At 39.1% G+C, this 18,076-nt stretch overlaps 1 protein-coding gene across 2 annotated transcripts in view; it reads left to right on the forward strand.

Annotated features, from left to right (window-relative positions):
- LOC121912675 (VPS10 domain-containing receptor SorCS1) overlaps positions 1-18,076 on the forward strand; it is a 177,088-nt gene that overhangs the window by 57,146 nt on the left and 101,866 nt on the right. For both annotated transcript variants that reach the window (XM_042434986.1, XM_042434976.1), the window contains exon 2: positions 16,802-16,869. In XM_042434986.1, coding sequence (XP_042290920.1) covers positions 16,802-16,869 — 68 coding nt within the window. The remainder of the gene's footprint in view (positions 1-16,801; positions 16,870-18,076) is intronic.

Here is an 18,076-nt window from a genome sequence, read left to right on the forward strand (position 1 = left end):
ACATCAGTGTAAAAAATGGGCCTGCCCTGCCATTGAATCTCTGCTTAAAGAGATGGGGATGATTGGATGGAACGGTGGAAGACAGTGGAAAGAAACCTGCTCAAACAACTAGAAGGAGAGGTGCTACCTTAAATGAAATTGGATGGAGGGAGAACGAGGCGCAACACACTGTGAAGATTGACTCTAGATTGCAGAGCAGGGTGTAGATGTGGTAAGACGGACAGACTGTGAACACAAAGAAATCAAAGAAAAGGTACAGACTTCCTCTCCATCTTTCACCACCTACACTCCACAAACCTCCAAGCTTACTGCTCACCATCCAGGAAAGCACTGACATTTTCAACCCCCAGAGCAGTTGAGTCCAGTCTACTGCGTGAACCGAAATCCTCCTTACTACGAACATGTAACCAAAAAACAAAGTGTAAGGATGCAGTATAACATTTGAGATGATAACATATAAACCCTAAAAGATATATTTTTGTCACAGATATGCAAAGTCCATCCTATCATGGCCTGATTAAGTGTTACACTAAGAACTGTTTTTGTACTGTACCAACAATATCTATTGTTTATTTGTTCATCATTTCTCCCCTAATGTAATCTCTAATATAACATTATCATTTGACCCTATTTTCCAATTGATCTTTTTATGTTTCCTTCACACTTTCCATAATTGGCTTGTATTTGCATGGGTACCTGTATAATTTTGCCTTGTATTTAATGTGTGATTAATTTAATATTAATGTTGTTTAGGGTTACAGCTCTTTCAGCAGACACGTTGAAAATAAAACAAAAATATCTGTACAGATCTAAGATGCATCCCGATGTGGACGTGGACAATTCTGTGTTGATTCACAAATGTCAAAAATCGATTTTCTAAATGGTAGTTAATAACACGATGTTGACGGAACGAAAAGGCGAAAATCAACTGTGAGGGCAGTTCAGCACCCGGACAGTATGGCGCGCACATGCTTGAGTTCATCTTCATAAAAGGCAGCAATTGTAAGCATTTTTCGATTTAATGAGTAAATAATTACCTTTGTGAGACAAATGCGAAGTACGTCGTGAACTTTCTACGCCGTCACTCAGAGACTAACAAATTCCAGCAGTAACAAACGAGACTGACTGACACACACTGCGGCACAAACAACTTAAACCAACTCTGAGGTGAAGAAAATAACTTGGTGCTCAGTCTGCTTCACCTAAAAAACCCTGCGCCCACTCAGCATCTTGTACAATGATGGCTTTGCGGCGGAGAGGCTGCTCTCTACTGCTGACATGACGTTAATACTAACACAGCAGAATACACTGCCTCCTGCTCATTTTGTTATTCTCATACAGGCAGGAGACTGTAAGATGCTTTCACAATAATTAATTAAGTCATTAATGCAGTTAACTTTTTTAAAGTATAAAGGCTACTGACCATTTATTTCATCTGCCAGTTAGCAATCAATCAATCAATCAATCAGTTTTTTATTTATATAGCGCCAAATCACAACAAAAGTCATCTCAGGGCATTTTTCACATAGAGCAGGTCTAGACCATACTCTTTGTTTCATATTGTATTTCAGTGGACTAAGGACACCAGTAAATGACTCACACAGTGTAATGGAGCAAGAGACTGAAAATAGACCCCACTCCCCCCTTTTCTATTCATTCAGTCGAGAATCGATACTGAATTGAATCGGACAGTAAAGAAGATTCCCAAAGATTCCCACCCCTACTACTCAGTGTGATGTATAACTGATTGATTGAGCCCAGGAGGTCACTCAACATATCCTCTAGGAGCTGAACAAAAGAAGTTGGGTATGTCATCATTATGAGCAAATCACACATGGCAGCAAAAACTAAGATTGTCATCACTCTTTGTAAAGAAAGAAGACTGATAGTAGAGTCCAGCTGATAATATCATGTTAGTCATGTTTCTGCATTGCTGGTATGGATGTGCCACACCTTGAATTTGGGCAGGTGATACTTTTCACTGAGATCATTGATATTTGCAGTTTGATTACAATTACACATCATATGATAATAATGATAATAGAGGACAGTAACAACCAAATTACGGTACATTTTCTCTCAGCCATTGTCTGGGCTGCAGGAGACCGGAAACATGCTCTCATTAATGGAAGAATAAGAGTATTTAACTAGTACCGCATTGATCCTAATATGCATGGTCGCAGTATGAGTACCATTGCTGTCAATCCACCATCACTTCTGCTTGGTAACTTTTTGACTAACATTAACTTTGAAAAGATAATCTCAATAGTATTAGCCCCACAAGGTAGATGTTTTGCAGGCATGGCAAACTTAGTCTTAAAATTAGTCTTAAACTGTTGGAATCAAATTTATTTTTATTTACAGTAAAATGACTATACAGTATGTCATGAGAAAGGTCTCACTCACACATACAATTTTTCCCCAACTCTGCAGTTCCCTTCAGCTCTACAGAGCACTTTAGTGTCTTTCAGCTCATTGTTTTGGTTTTACCTCCCACAACTTTACAGTTTTGGTTGAGTCTCAACGTTCTCATCCACCTCATTTCCTGCAGCAGCAGGCAGCTATTTTCAGCAAAAAAAAAAAAAAACTGAGATAAACCCACTGTACACTACCTGCCTAGCACCAAACAGCAGAGAGACAAAGCTAGCGACAAAGTGATGAACATAGTGGAGCATTTTGCAGCTAGAGAGCCAGCCTCAGGAGGTGGTAAAAAGCAAATCATACATCCAATTTCAAACCTACAGGGTGAGGGTGTTTGATACTAAAACATTTAGCTGTTGTCTACCTTGGAGGGGGTTATTGTTTTGCCCTAACCAATCAATACTGACTGGTGTATCCATCAAGTCAATGTCATTTTGCGTCAATGAGCACAGCATCAGAATTGTTTGATTTGCTGAAAAGATCTGAGATGTTGGTGATGAAAAGAAGCAGAGGTCTAGAACCAGACTCTCCCAGTGAGGAATTTAGGTTTTTAAGTCTGTCTGAGGTTTTGCCGGCTGCCAGCCATAGGACTGATCAGTTGTCCAGGAATGGTACACTTTGAGGTGAAGTAATTGCAAGAGATGTGCAGGCCCAGACACTTCTTTGACATTTCTGTGTAGGACATTATCTGTGTTTGCTGTGGGATCTGACAATTTTGGATTTAAGTGCCATTTTTCTTAAAGAGTTGAGGACATTCCTGAAGACATTCTCATTGTCACTAAAAAGCTTTCAGACATTCAGAAATTTGACTGCTCGGTCTCGCTCATGAGTAACAATTACCTCCTCCAGCAGTGAGACAATTTTGAATTATAGAAGGTAAATATGCAGACAGTAAAATTGATTAGGCAATTTACATGTAATTGCTGATAAGGCAAATTTGGTGAGAGAATGAAAAGAATTGTGATGTTGAGCCAGGCTCTTGCTCCGTTAGGACAACAACAGTAATTACATTTTACTGAACACACTGAAGCTGAAGTACAATAAAGCCACTCCATTCATATTTCTCTGACCTCAGAGAACATTTGAAAATGTCATTTACTCAGCAGAAATGTGCAGATTTACCGGGGATTGTCAAAGCCCACAAATCAATCTGCTCATAACTATTTGACAAATTAGGCAATGACCTTTCTCAGATTCACTTTCTGATTTTATCGTCGTCTAGATAAGTTTCATTTCATCAAGTCTGCATCAAAACTGACGGCTCTACTCCTGCGAATCCAATGCATTAATCAGACAAAGGCACATTGTCTTATTCAGAGCTTCCAGTCATTTTACTGATGAGTCTACAACAGACATGGTTGGTTATTCTGGAAAATATCCAGGTCTAAACTTGTCTTTTCATCCCACTGCTTTATTAGTAAAAAATGAAATGATTGCAACAATGTCAGATACCCATGTTTATGGATCTTGGACTTGGTCAATAAGATATTGTTGAGAAAAACTTAAAGCTGCTTATACAGTCAGCAGGTAATTCCTTTCTCCATAATTGGCCACTAGCTTCCCTGAGGACTCCTTCCCTCTGCTGGTCACTGCATTCTTTTCCAGTGAGCAGAGGTGAGCCGAGCCTTTGTTTTGTGGCTGTAGGAAGCCACAGTAAGCAATAAATTTGCTTGCAGATAACAGAGTGGAAAGTTATGGTTTACCAATAACTCTGCGGTTTATTGCTTTCTATGGTGGGGCAGTATTTAGAGTTTGCTCCTGTGCCCTATGCTTTGCAATAGACTCCACATTCCCCTCACAGTCAGACCCTTATTAATTTATGCATTAACTTGGAACAGGTCCAGCTTGAAATTTCCAGTGGCATCCACTCATCGGTGCAAGCTCAAATGATACCACAGTAAGTAATTGGATGGTGTTCGGAATACCATTAAAAACTATAAAGCAGCTGGCAGAAGCAGGTCAACAATCAATCACTCACGCTTCTCAACCACCAGGCCTCCACCGACAAGAACACGTTTCATTACCTTTGAGTTATTTTTAATAGAAAATTGCCTTTGTTTGTGTCAAGCCCATTATAAGCCTGGTAATACAATATGTCATTTGGTTTTGACCCCATGTATACAAAGCAGCACATTCGGTACCATGACCTAGCATTAAGACAGGACTGAATTGACGCAATTTGCATCAAAATCTGCACCCCTTTGTCTCATAATCATCAGATTCAAACATTTTCTTGAGTAGCAAAGTATTCGATGTGGTTGTTGTCTGTACAGTGTCAAAAGGAACAACTAGCAGCCAAAGCAGCATGGCTTTTCATGATGTCATGTGCCAAAATATAAATAAATGAAGCTGTTCCACTGGTGTTATTTTTACCTTATGATCTGATATTTAAGCCTGGAACTGTGTGCAAGATGGAAAACTGAGGAGCTGAAGTTGGGGACCATCTCAAAAGTGCATGCAAATGGACAAAGTTTTTCTCCTTTTAGACACATCAGACCAACTGGGCCTCCTCTCATTTTACACATACCCTCAAGTTTTTAAAGAAAATCATGAAATATGGCCCAGTGCATATATGTTTAGTAGTATAAATGGCACTAAAAAACTTCATGCAGAAAATGAAGCAGCTTATTTCTAACAATTTCTGGTATAAGCCATGAATCTGAATAAAGGCACAAATACAGATATTTTGTGACATAAACAGATACATCAATAACTTCACATTACACACCTCATGTATATCGCTCACATCACATTCATTTTTATTTCAGAGTAGCCTAACTTATCCAGAAAATAAAAATATAGGCATGACAAGCCCATGATTGAAAGTTATCTTCCACTTAACACACATGCCTGCACCAGTTTTTGTATTTCACATCACATCCGGTACATGCATGTATAATTTCCTGTCAGTCTCTTGTGTACAGGGATGGAATTTAAATGCAGCACAGGATTGAATTGTTGAAAGGCAATTACACAATGCAAATACATTGAATGGGCATTGTCATAGAAAATACTGACCATAAATAGCACCAAATATGAGGTTTGATATAATTAATATGTTAAGGATTATAACTTAAAAGGCCATCTTGGGAAGTGAAGACATTTTTGATCTGCCATTTAATGACAGGAGTGCTAGAAGCCTATTAGTTGTATTGAACTGAGTTTCACACTGAAGGCCTCTGGTCGTTTGCGGCATGCTGACAGGCCTCAGTGGATAGACATTGATCATGTTTACTCATGTCCTCTATATTAACCTGCAGGTAATGACACCCATGCAGATCAGTGCTTCTGACTGCACCATCTACAAATGGATTCTGTGGTTAGAAGACACTGAGCTTCTGCAGATGATACTTACAGCCTTTCCACACCCACCTCGTTTGGCCCCAACTTTTCAGTGTGATGTGTGACCAAAATTACAGGTGTGAAACCTCCTGCAGACCATAGTCCGGAGTCGGTTCGTTTCTAATGTGAAAACATTTTTTGGATGGTTCAGACTTTCAGACCAATTACAGGATGTTCCAGCAGGCCATTGCCAGACCCGGAAAAAGAAAAGAATGAGCCGTGGTAGTACATGAGGAGAGGAGGAGATAAAATTTGTAATTAATGGAAAAAACTCATAAAAATGCAGACACTTTCCAGGTATTTTCAGGGAGGATGAGAGAGAGAGGATATAAGAAGACGAGAGAGCAATGCCACCTGAAGATGAAGAGACTGGAGTATATATAGTAGAATATAATATAGTAGTAATGAAATGAATCTGTTTATTCATTTGTCTCCATTGATTCAAACGGCAAGAGAGGGCTGGCTGCCGAATTGACAACACGCTTACGTCAGATGCACGCCATCTACAAACCAATCAGTGTCAAGTATAGGCAGACACAGCCCATGTAGGTGATGAAGACAGGACGCATCAAATGGTTCAGACTTTCAGGTGTGAAAAGGCCCTTAAAGAGATAAAAGCAACTCAGTTCCTCTGATTCACCTGCTTTCCTTTCACTTCCATTGCTGCCAAGCTTGCTCATTTGTCCTTGGATTTATTCCTCTAATAGGGGAGCCAGCATTCCTTCTGCCTCAGCTTGTACATGCACACTGCAGCCAAGCTCTGTGGCTCGCTTGAAAACATGGCCTTGAATGACTTCCTGTGTGGGCTGGGTTGAAGTCTTGGTCAGGACTTGTATCATGAAGAAATGAATCAAACGCCAACGGTAACTCAACTTAAGTGAAGTCTGACAGTTTGGTTTTGACCTTCCTGACTAAACGGTGTGTGCTTATATCTCTTGTTGACGAGAAAGCAGCAGCTGCACATACTGTACAGTATATTAGGTGATCTATAGATTACTTTGTGTGCAGCATAGTATGTCGTCCCATTTGATGCTCTTAACAATTGTGTGGGCAGTGATACAGCTAAGTACATGCGGAAAAAAGGCTGCCTTCAGGCTCCCGGGGGACGGCGCTTGATCATCTCATTACTGTGGTGTTGAGACAAGGTCACGACCAACGTGATTACAATTTACATTCCTGTATGATGCCTTCGCCTTAACAGACGTGTCAACTTTCCTCCTTGAAAGGCTGCTCGTCTTTTGTCTCATCATCTATCTAATTTTCTATCTTCACTTTAAACGCTGTCAGGCTCTCTTAACACAGATATCCCTCACAAATGAATTACACATATAATGCTGGCATTCGCAAGAGAAATTTACACAGTGCTTTGATGATACAGAAGGAGACGTAGGCAAATAACAAAAGAGGGTCAATGTCAGTTCTGCAGTGTTTGTCTGTGTTGATTAAGCTGTAGTGCAAGTAAGGTGAGGCGGTCTGAAGAAGCGCTTCTTTTTTCATCGTGGCCTTGTCTAATCACCTTTAATCAAATGCAAATGATGAGAATAGAGAATCTTTAATTCAGAATAATGGGAACAAAGGGGGAGAGATGGGAGGAAACATAAGAGCTTGTTAGTTACCACCATTGGTTTGCTCTCCAGGCAGGTCCTAAGGGGGCTTCTTTTAATCTAGCATTGCCTTGGGCAACAGCTACCCAGCCCTAAAGCATCCAAACTGGATGAAATTAAGCAAAATCAATGGGCCTTAATTCTCTTTGAGAAAGTTGACAAATTCTTTTTTTCCTCTGTAACCACAGCTTCTTGGCTGGAGATGATGTTATTGTAAATTCCTTTCTAGGCCTATTAAACAATTAGCCAACCAGTGGTACTCTTGACAATGCCAATTTGAATAATTTATCTACACTGGCAACTATATTCTTTTGGTTCAATTTATCACAGATCTAGAGTACAAACAGTATATAATAGGACATTTCAAAGCAATCTAAAATGATGACATGGCAGAGATCTCCCTTATTTTCTGAATTAATTTTGCAGGTCCAGCAGCCTCTCCAAAGTATGTATTCTCTCTTCAATACATTAAAACTCCTGATTCTACTAACACGGCTTGAGGACAAATACATCTATCTCTGGGGCAAGGCAGTGCCTTCAGCAGTTCTCACAAACTTCAGGGAAGTTGATTGTCTACCTAGTGGCATATGAATCCATGATTTTTATTTATCAACTTGTATGACAAAGATCCCTGCGAAACAGGAAAAAATTGATACACGTGATTAAAATTCATATATTCATTCTAGTTTGTTCAGTGATCAGAATAGGGAGAGGATATTTCTCTCAAACAGGATTTTACTTTCATGAGGTGAGTAACCCAGTTTTGAAGTTAAGCAAGGTTGTTGTTCAGCTTTTCATTCAGTGCAGGGAGCACATTACGCACTCAGAGCGATGTTCCATTTGTTATCAGCAGGATGAGTGTCCATGAATTTCTTTTCAATAATTGTGTCAAGTGTTATCTCCCCCTTATGACAAAGTGCTAAACAGTGATTTATTACCTAAATATACATTCTTTCCAGGCACATCACTCCTTTAAAGCTTTGAAACTTTTTTCACTGCTGAGACTTGTGCACATACAAACATGGGCGGGTACACAAAACACAGTCAGCACAAAAAGCACTCATATATCTTTCACATGGACTATTGCATATACATCTGCATACATTCCCATACATACTATATGTTTACACTACAGTTTTTTTCTTGTGCATAATTCATAGCAAAATGCAACAGTACACTGAAGAGGAGGGCATATAACTGTCATACTGCATCATATCACAAAAAATGAGTTTTGCATAATCATTCTGTACATTTTATCCTTTATATGCATGGTGCTTATTTCTACTAAGTACCCCGTTAATGTCTTCCTTAAGCCTTTCATGTTTTGAAATGCATTAGTAGCTCCACACTTGAAAGATCAGCTACTTAATTGCAATAATTTTCATACACAGAAGCCATCCAAGATACTGTGGAAGAAAATCTACAAGTTGCAAAGTAGGTTAACAACCAATTAGGAGCAGCAAATAGCTGCAGATCAAGGAAGAGACTTGCTGTGAGTCCAAAGACTGCATCAACCTCAAAAACAAACAAAACAAAGGTGACAGGTCTGCATGGATCAAACAAACAGCATAAGAAACTGCAGGAAGTCACAACACATTGATACTTCCTTAGTATTCCATACGCATCTCTACAAACATCACACGTCCAAAAATAATCTGCTCCAATGGAATCGAAAATAGAAAATGTATATTTTTTTTTCTGTTATCGCAAGAAAAGAAAAAAAAAAGTGGAGAAATGTGATTTTAATCATTTGACGTCAACATAACACACTCCACATCATCATGGATGTTTAAATCTACAGCTTCTTTGCGTTCTAATGAAGACTGAGAGAAATCAGGCTAAATGAGGCCGCAGACAACTGATTATTTACCGACTAATAAGCAGCCCGACATTAGCATGCGAGGTGCATGTACCCTCCCTGGGACATGCGCCTCTGACAGGCCTTGATCAATTTTGGATCCCAATGAAGACATATTATTTTTAGAAATGTGACAAGTACCTGAAAACCCTCTTTCCCGGGTATGCTTCACTTTTATATTAACGATAGGCACAAGTGGTGAATTTTCCAAAGGAAGATGTGACAGGCTAATCCACAGAGAGAAGCGTTCCTAGCTCAATGATCCCCCATGAGCCTGACAGTTTGAGGTATTTGGAAATGTCGGCAGGTAAAACTTGTTTACATCATTATATGTGTGTATCTTCTACGTGAGTCTTCATTATGGAATGAAGTTATTGATTAAAAAGAAACTGCAAGACAATTTTCAGTTTCATTAAATGCATCTGTGTGGCAAGAAACTATTTTTTTTCCTCTGAATGAGCATCGTCTTCTGTGCTCAGATTATTTTCTTTTTTTTTGCCTGTAATGAAACAGTGCAAAAAGATCTGTCCCCTGGAGAGATCTGGTCTCACGTGATTACAAAAATTAGATGTGAGAAAAACAAATAGTTCATAATGCCCTGCAGAACATGAACCAAGCACATCTCCCTGTTTGGGAGCTTCAGAATGTGTGCTAATACTCTGCATTTCATATTTGTTTATTCTGCCTTCTTGAGCCTCCGGAAATGGTAATTGTTGTTTGTATATGCATGTTTGAGAATTTTGATCCATGATGATATTTTCTCTCCTCCATCCAAGGACAATTACCAAACAGTATAGGAGATAACAGTGTTTGCTAGCAGCAAAGGCATACTTTTGATTAAAAAGAATAATGGGGAGATATTTTAAACACCTAAAGCTGTGCAGAGACACAGTTGTTACTGATCCCCACCCGGAGCTGAGGCTTCCCTTTGACAGATATCACTGCACTTTTTCTTTATACATTTGGAAAACTCCTGAATAACTTCCAGTTTTTATTTCTCTGAAACTGTTCGATTTATCCTCCATCATGTCCGCTGAAGCTCCTCAACTGATCAAAATTGTGGGTTTTCAATAAAGGATAAAACTGCATCTGATGAAAAAAATGGTTTCATGATGCATCTTATTTGCTCCAACACCATGCGCAGTACTAAATAAGCTCTTAATAATTATGTAACTTAATGTTTCTGTACAGTTTCACAACATTTCTTTTAGTGCTAAAGAGAATCAAGCACTAACTAAACACACATTGTTGTGTTTAGAATTCACAGAAACAGTTGAAACAGGAACAATAATACAGTAACTTTTGGAAACCATCTGCAATGGTGCATAATGCTGTAGTGCTTTGGGAGGCAGCAGAATAAGCTGTGAGCACTTTTATTATTTATTGAAAAAAAGTAAAACCTTTTAATAGGGTCATATAGCTCTTAATTAATTTTCTTTTACGTGCTATTTGTCCCCATTATGGAAAATTCTATTAACTGAGTAGTTTTAGCCCTCCATTTACATATAGAACTTATAATAATAATAAATGCTATATTATTATAGCATGTTGTGCAGTTTAAAGCATAGACTCATTTTATGATTATGGAATTACTGATTTTCCTCAATCAAGGTCATATACAGTGTCAATGTATTTATATGTATGATATTTCTCTATAATGTTTTGGTGTCATTTGTTTTACACTTCTGTGCATCTTCAGTTATTGAACTGGGTTGTATGGCTCTTAATATATATCTCTTGTTATATGTTTCTGGTCTGGCATTTAACTATTGTAATTTTTGTGTCCCTGGAAGAAATGGAAGAAAAACAAAAAAACATTTCCATTTTTTTATTTTTGTCACACTAACTTGACACCAAAATGAACATTTAAAATTGAAACAATATCGCAGTCATTATTTTTATTATATAAAAAGTGTCTCTTTAACTATAGTTTTTGCCATATTTCCTTTGTCCCTAAGCCAGATTTTCAACATTCAACCTTGCTTAACTTTGAATTTAATAATGATGTAATAATAACTTCAAATACAAATGACACTCAAATGCATACTATAATGCATTATATCATGTTTTTTAAGATATATTGATACTTTCTGGTATTTTTCACAAAAAGAACACCTGTTCCTTGGGATCACTGTCATTTTCACCACACTGTACAAAGTTTTTTTTTTTTTTAAAGGTTTGTATACTTGCTGACCAAAGCAACAGTCATGTGACAGGGGAGCACATGGTTGAAGAACAGAGTGAGTAGGGATGGGTATCGTTACGATTTTATCAATACCGATATCTGTATCGGTTATTGATACTACTCTCCACAATTTGGTTCAAAACAGTTAAATTAGAAGTGCTTAAACCTGATGCTAACTATGTCTTGAGTGAATAACTACAGACTTATTTCTATAACGATTAGGGCTGTAGTCAACCAAAGAAAATCTCCCTTAAAATCTACCTGCTCTTCAACCAATCAGTTGGTCGATGGGGAAAAAAAGTGATGTTTATGTAATATAGTTAACAACCAAGTTAGCCCTCTGAGCTAATGCATGCTAACTACTGGAACTGTGCGCACTTCTACTTTTCACAAGCTGTGAGCACAACCTTGACATTATCTCCTTATAAGGTGAGCTATAGATATGGCAAACCTGTCAGAAAAACAATCGCCTATTTACACATCTATAGTGATGTTTCTGGTGATCTGACCAATCTAAATCTAATGCTTTTGTATCTCTTATTTGGTCTTCACCCACTCCTGTGGGAAATATCTGACTCTTTAGCTGCTGAATGCTCCACTCTAATCACCAGCTAGTTGCTAACTTTATTTGTCTGTGTAGTTTGGTGCTGGGCAGATAGCAAAGATTGGTTTATTAAAGCTTTTTTTTGCTGAAAACAGCTGCCGGCTGTGTCTGGACACAAGGTCAATTAGAGTGACAGGACCGAACCAATCTGTAAATCTGCGTGCCAGAAAACCAGAACAAATAATGTAAATAAAAATAAAAATGTTGATTAGTGCAGCTTTAAAAACCTAAATGAGGCTTTTCAAATAAGCAGCGGACGCTCAGAGGAGACCCCTTAGCCCTCTTGTGTTTCAAACAGTGGCGTCACTGTACCACCGCACCTGGCTGAAATGTGACATTTTTACTGCACACTAACAACCATGAGCTGAAACAAATTCTTACAGGTGGCACTTACTGCTCGGTTTGAATGTGCAGAGAGTTATGGATTGCAGCTATAACTTTTTATTAAGCAACTTTCCACCAGCATAACAATGTTCTTCCTGTTTGTTTCTCTTGTTATCTTGACTTGAGCTGACAGGGATGTCTGGTGATCCTGAAGTTACTGTTCTAAGCTCCTTTGACTCTATGGCAGCAATAGTTTCATCAGCGGATATCAGTATTCGACTGCAGTCCTGTTGTCATACTGTACATCTGGAATACCATCTCCTCTCTTTTAGTTAGTTTTCCATAGAAAAAATTCCACAACTTTTGTAACTCACTATTGTAACAAGCGTTGGCAGTTGCAGCACTTGCATTCAAGGCTAACTGCATGGAGCTTATAACTGTGGTGTTTTAAAGCATCTGTTAATCACCGAATCTCTATCTTCAACTGTAACACGTGACCACCAGCTACGTCCTGTCTCATCCTGATGCTTTTGTGCTATTTTGCGCATCTTCAAACTGTCAGAAATGAGTGTGTGTGTCTGCCTGTCTCTGCTGGCCCTAATGGAGGGGAGCCCTGCCTTATCGTAGTATTTACAGTATAAGAAGCCCGTGGGCCTAATTGGCATGGTCAGTGATGGAGCATATGCACTTTCCAGTGGGAGCCCATCTGACAGGGCCACTCGCTGATGACTGCCCACATAGTCTCCATATGCGGCAGACAGAAGGGCCAGTACACACACTGCCCTTCAACTAATGAAGCCAAGTCACCCAGCTTATACCTCAGCCTTTTAGAGGACTTTACCCAGACTCTGGAGCCAGAGCGCTAACTTTCACAGTGTGCACACACACAAACATATACACACAAACCATAAGGGGCAACAGAGTTGTAGAAGCATAACTGCTCCCTCGCCTTCACCTACATCCAGACGGATACACTGACCCACACATACACACGCGTAAACACACAGCAGAGTGACACAGAGATGTTAAAAACATAATTGCACCATTACCCTCACCTTCACCCCTTTCCCTCCCATGTACACACTCACACACACACACAAGTAGGCTCACAGCAGAAAGTGGTGTTGAGATGTGTGGGGAGACAGAAATAAGGAGAGGTAGCGAGGGGTAAAAGAGAGTGAGGGAATACAGAGAAAGAGAGAAGCTGCGTGGTGCGAGTGTGAATTCAGCCTCCAGCTGGGCAGCTAAATGGACTTGGTCAGTCATTAGCATGCAAAGGTCTAGTCCGGACATTTAAGGTTATTCATTCCCCAGGCTAATTCTCCCCATGCTGAAAACGCCTGCTTACTTCCTGAATCGCTCTTAATCAATGCCTTTTTACAAGCTGTTGTTGTTGTCCTGGTGGTTATTTTCCACAACACATCCTCGACAACACTCCAAACCCTGCCAGCCACGGGTTGGCCGGGTGCGCTGCACGTTTTGAGTGTTTTGGGGGCTGCAGATGTTAGTGCATACTTAATAAGCCTGATCACAGGAGCCCCAACCTCGCAATGTAATTCCGCTACCCAAGGTGCATCTGTTCTGCTTGTACTCACAGGAACCTCATGCTGGTGGAAGTGTTTCACAAAGTCACACAAGTCATACAGTGGCTCGGCTGCTGGAGGTATCAAAGCCAGCCAGGCCAAGGGGAAACAATTGGATATTAGCCATGCCCAGTGTAGCACATAACTTACAGGCAACAAATATAAATAGTAAAGACTCAGGTTGTTTATTTTACTTAATGCACTGAGAAATATCTGTGCGCATCGCCCACCTTGTACATATAGAAGTTTCCCCGATGGCAAAGTTGGAGATAAGGATGTACCAGGGCATCACGAGCAACACATTATGTGAATCGACGTTCTTCCATCGGCAGCATCTCCTCTTCACCCACATCATATCATCTGACCATTGTGCCAGAGGTTACCCACAATTCACAGGGGTCATCAGATAATTGTCAAAGTCATGAAGAAATATCCCCAGGGATTTCACACAGTGTTATCAAAATGAAACATAACTCATGAGCAAGAGAAGTAAGGGCACTACACAACTGTTATAAAAGACTATATTAAACTGAAACTGCAGCATTCCCTGTGAAGATTTTCTTGCCTCTTCTGCTTCTTATCCATTTCAAATACACCTCCAGTCACAGAGTAAATAGATTGTGAGTTTCCGTGCTGCTTTACTTCTTATACGCTTGAAGCGAAATGTGATGTTTCTGCCTCTGTTTTTCCCTTAAGACTTTGGCTGACCCACTTTCCCTCATCCCATATACCTTGAGGGTGTTAATGGAATCAGGAATATTTACAGTGGAGTGTTTAGAATCAGTCTGATATGATTAAGTAATGAATTTGAGACAATTAGTGGGGATCACATTAAGCAATGTAATGTATGGTTGTACATTAGAGGAAATACTGTTGAAGCTTTCAAAAGCTCACATCATTGTGGCGTGGGTGTAGATCCCTGGTGTTGAAATGAATCGAGTTTCATTCCGGCAAAGAAATATCTGCATTTCAAAACACTAACATCTCTTGTTACACACAAAAGTGAAACTAATCAACGTAAAAGACAAAATTCCACAGTTGATACATTTTAATTGTTTAAAACTTACAGTAAAATGTCAGTTACAGCATGTTTAGCTTCTGTAATGTGATGTTCTGTATTTCAGAGTGAAAAGGAATATGAGAGTGTTGTTTAATTTCAAGAGGGGTTTTATTGAATCATCCAGAGATTTGGTTTGATTTCTCAAAAGTGGGAATGGCTTAGGTAACATGGACTCTATAACAGATCTATAAAGTTAGGTCTGTAAACCTCCACCCTCACCCACATCACAAATGTATATATTTATGCTTTCCTCTGTGCTTCTCTCACTGGGTTTCAAGTGGGCGGTGCTCAGTGGGAAAAAGTTAAGCGCAGCAATCAGGATTTAGCAATTTTTGTATCTAATTCTGATGACAGTTGTGTTCTGATCAAACCACACCCTCACAGTTCTGAGGAAGCACATCAGCTGTGGTTTCACTGTTAAACTTGAGGATTTTTCCTGCTGATTTAGTAAAGGGTATTTGATATTTTCAGATGCTTCAACTCTCACACACTAAAAAGAACATGGAAAATGTATTTTTTTAATTGAACTGTGTCTGTGCAGGATATTTTGGTTTTCAAGGATTTTTACTTTTATCTTACTTACCCATCTTGTTTGAAGGTTAGCCTAGCTTAGCTCAGTCCCTCCATGCATTAGGAATCAAGCAGCAGCTCTTCTCAAAAGATTTCCTCCAGACATGTCTTAAGAATTCACTATGCTTTGAGTCATAATTTCTGATATGGGCTTTCCACAAGAAAAAAAAACAGACAAACAAAAAAAACCTAAATTACCTAATTAAAAATTAAAATATCTACCTCCGTTCCCTCAGTGAAACACAAAATCTATGAATATATAAATATTTTAACTTCAAATGTTTAACTGCTGGACACAATATGTCTCCTACTTCACCGTCAAGTCCATTCTTGGTTCAAGTTTCACACTTTCACACTTGTGTAAGTTGCATTGTGATGTCACAAATCATGCTCATAGGTACATGTCTTAGACTCAGATTAAGGTGAGCACAGAGAAACTTTCCACTTACAGCAGATGAATGTTAAAACATCCTTCTAGTGTCAAACTCTGCACATCCATCATTCTTCACAGTGAAGGGACTTTAAAAAGCTTAAATGTTGACAGGCAGTCTGACTAGTGATTTTCAAATTTAAAGAACAGTATACAGTCTGTAATTTCACATTTAACTACACAATAAGATGACATCATACATCTGATCTGCTTCTATATGCAAAGATGAATCTGAATTTTACTATTAGGAATGCATATGTACTTCCTTAAGAAAGATTAGATTAAGCACTAAAGTTAAATGATTAGACACTCAGCGTTAGAAAAGGTGTATTATCCCTTTGTGTAAAGGCTACTTGATCTCATAGACACTCATGAGCTAAACTAACTAGCCTAATCTTAATGGTCAACATACCCTCACACCTCCAATCTTAGATGGACCCATGAAAACAACTTGAACCTTGTAAAAAGAGACCCATTCTGAAAGAAATGGGTCTAGTTATACCTAATCTGAATAAACGCTTGGAAGAAGACCCAATCCAAAATCAGGTTGAACCAATAGCGAACAGAAAGAAACCTCTGTGCTTGAAAAAATGTAGCAATGCATGTGATGAAATAAAAGTTTGATGCAGCCCAACATGGGTCCCAAGTTGGGTATTGGTTACTCTAACACCAAGTGAACTCATGAAGACTTCTGTTTCCACTGTTTGACTGCTGTTTGTTTTCCTTTCTGTCAATTTTGTATTGATACTGTTTAACTCGCTCATCAGACTTTTGATCAATAGGCCTGTATATTGATTGCAGTGCTTGTTTTGTTCTGCAGGTGATTTTGATGCTGACCAAATTATTCGACTTCAACCTCAACAGTGTGACGGAGAGTTCATTATGGAGGTAAGCTTATCACACTACATGAGCTCATGACATTTTTAGAAAAGCCTCTGGCAGTTATGAGTTTGACAACAAATTGGTCAGAGAGACTAGTGGACTTAGCTCTATGTATTTTTGATGTTTTTAATCCTCTGGTTTGAAATGCTCCCAGTGCTGCTTTTAGGAGTAAAGATTCCCAATACTCGCATGGATGTCATAATATGAATTAATGAAACATTCAAAGCTTGAAAAAGAGGCAAGAGTCAAAGAGAGATCTCTCAAATGACGAGTCTGGATAGCCGACTCCGTCCTCAATCGGTTTTAATGTCTGTGGGCACCAGATATCCCTCACATGAAAGTCACTATCAACGCCACTAGAGCAGGCAGTGTTATCCAGCAAATTACCTTGACCAGCCTTGAACACAGCGTAGCCTTGCTTGGAGCAGCAGCCTCGTTTCTGATGTAATTTTGGTAGATGCCTTTTAGGAAGGAATGTGGTTGCATTAATGTCTCACAGAAAAAAACTCATAACCAAAGATCTATAAAAGTAATTATAAATATGAAATGTATTTTTCATAATTACTGTTGCCTATGAAATATATTACCAAAGATATGAACACCCCTCTTTAGGAAAAGATTCTTGACCTCTGACGGAGGAACAAGGATAAATAAAGATCAACTACATGAAAACAAATTTAAAGAAGACAGTTGCAAGGATGGTTTAGCCTCATGGTGTTTATGTTCTCTGCATTTTTTTAACTGAAATAATTCTCAAACCCAGCGGAAAAGCCTCTGACATCCATCTCTGTAAATTGCATGTAACTAGTGCAGTGCCCATTCAAAATGTGCCTGTTCGGAACAGGACGATTTCTCAATACCTACAGAGAACAGTGCCCTTCCCCTAAATTCCTCTCATGCAGACTTCAGGTAGACGCTACAATTTACCAATGTACCCTACATGTTCGACAATTTTGAGCTGAGTGGAAGTCGATTGGATGAATTGTAGTGCCCGTTCAAAACGTGCCTGAGACATTCTGCACTTTGTCTTGGACATATGTACCAAGTTCCCGTGTGAGGAATGGGAATAGCATTTAACTCTCTAAACTTTTTCAATTCATTCTCTATGGTAGCTCTCATCACTAAAGATGTAATCCCATCTCTGACCACAATGTGGGTTGCAATGGCAGAGTGGTGCTGTCCGTATTTCCATTTGTTGACTCCACGGGGAGAA

The sequence above is a fragment of the Thunnus maccoyii genome, chromosome 2 (genome assembly GCF_910596095.1).
Source record: "Thunnus maccoyii chromosome 2, fThuMac1.1, whole genome shotgun sequence".
NCBI classification, from domain to species: Eukaryota; Metazoa; Chordata; class Actinopteri; order Scombriformes; family Scombridae; genus Thunnus; species Thunnus maccoyii.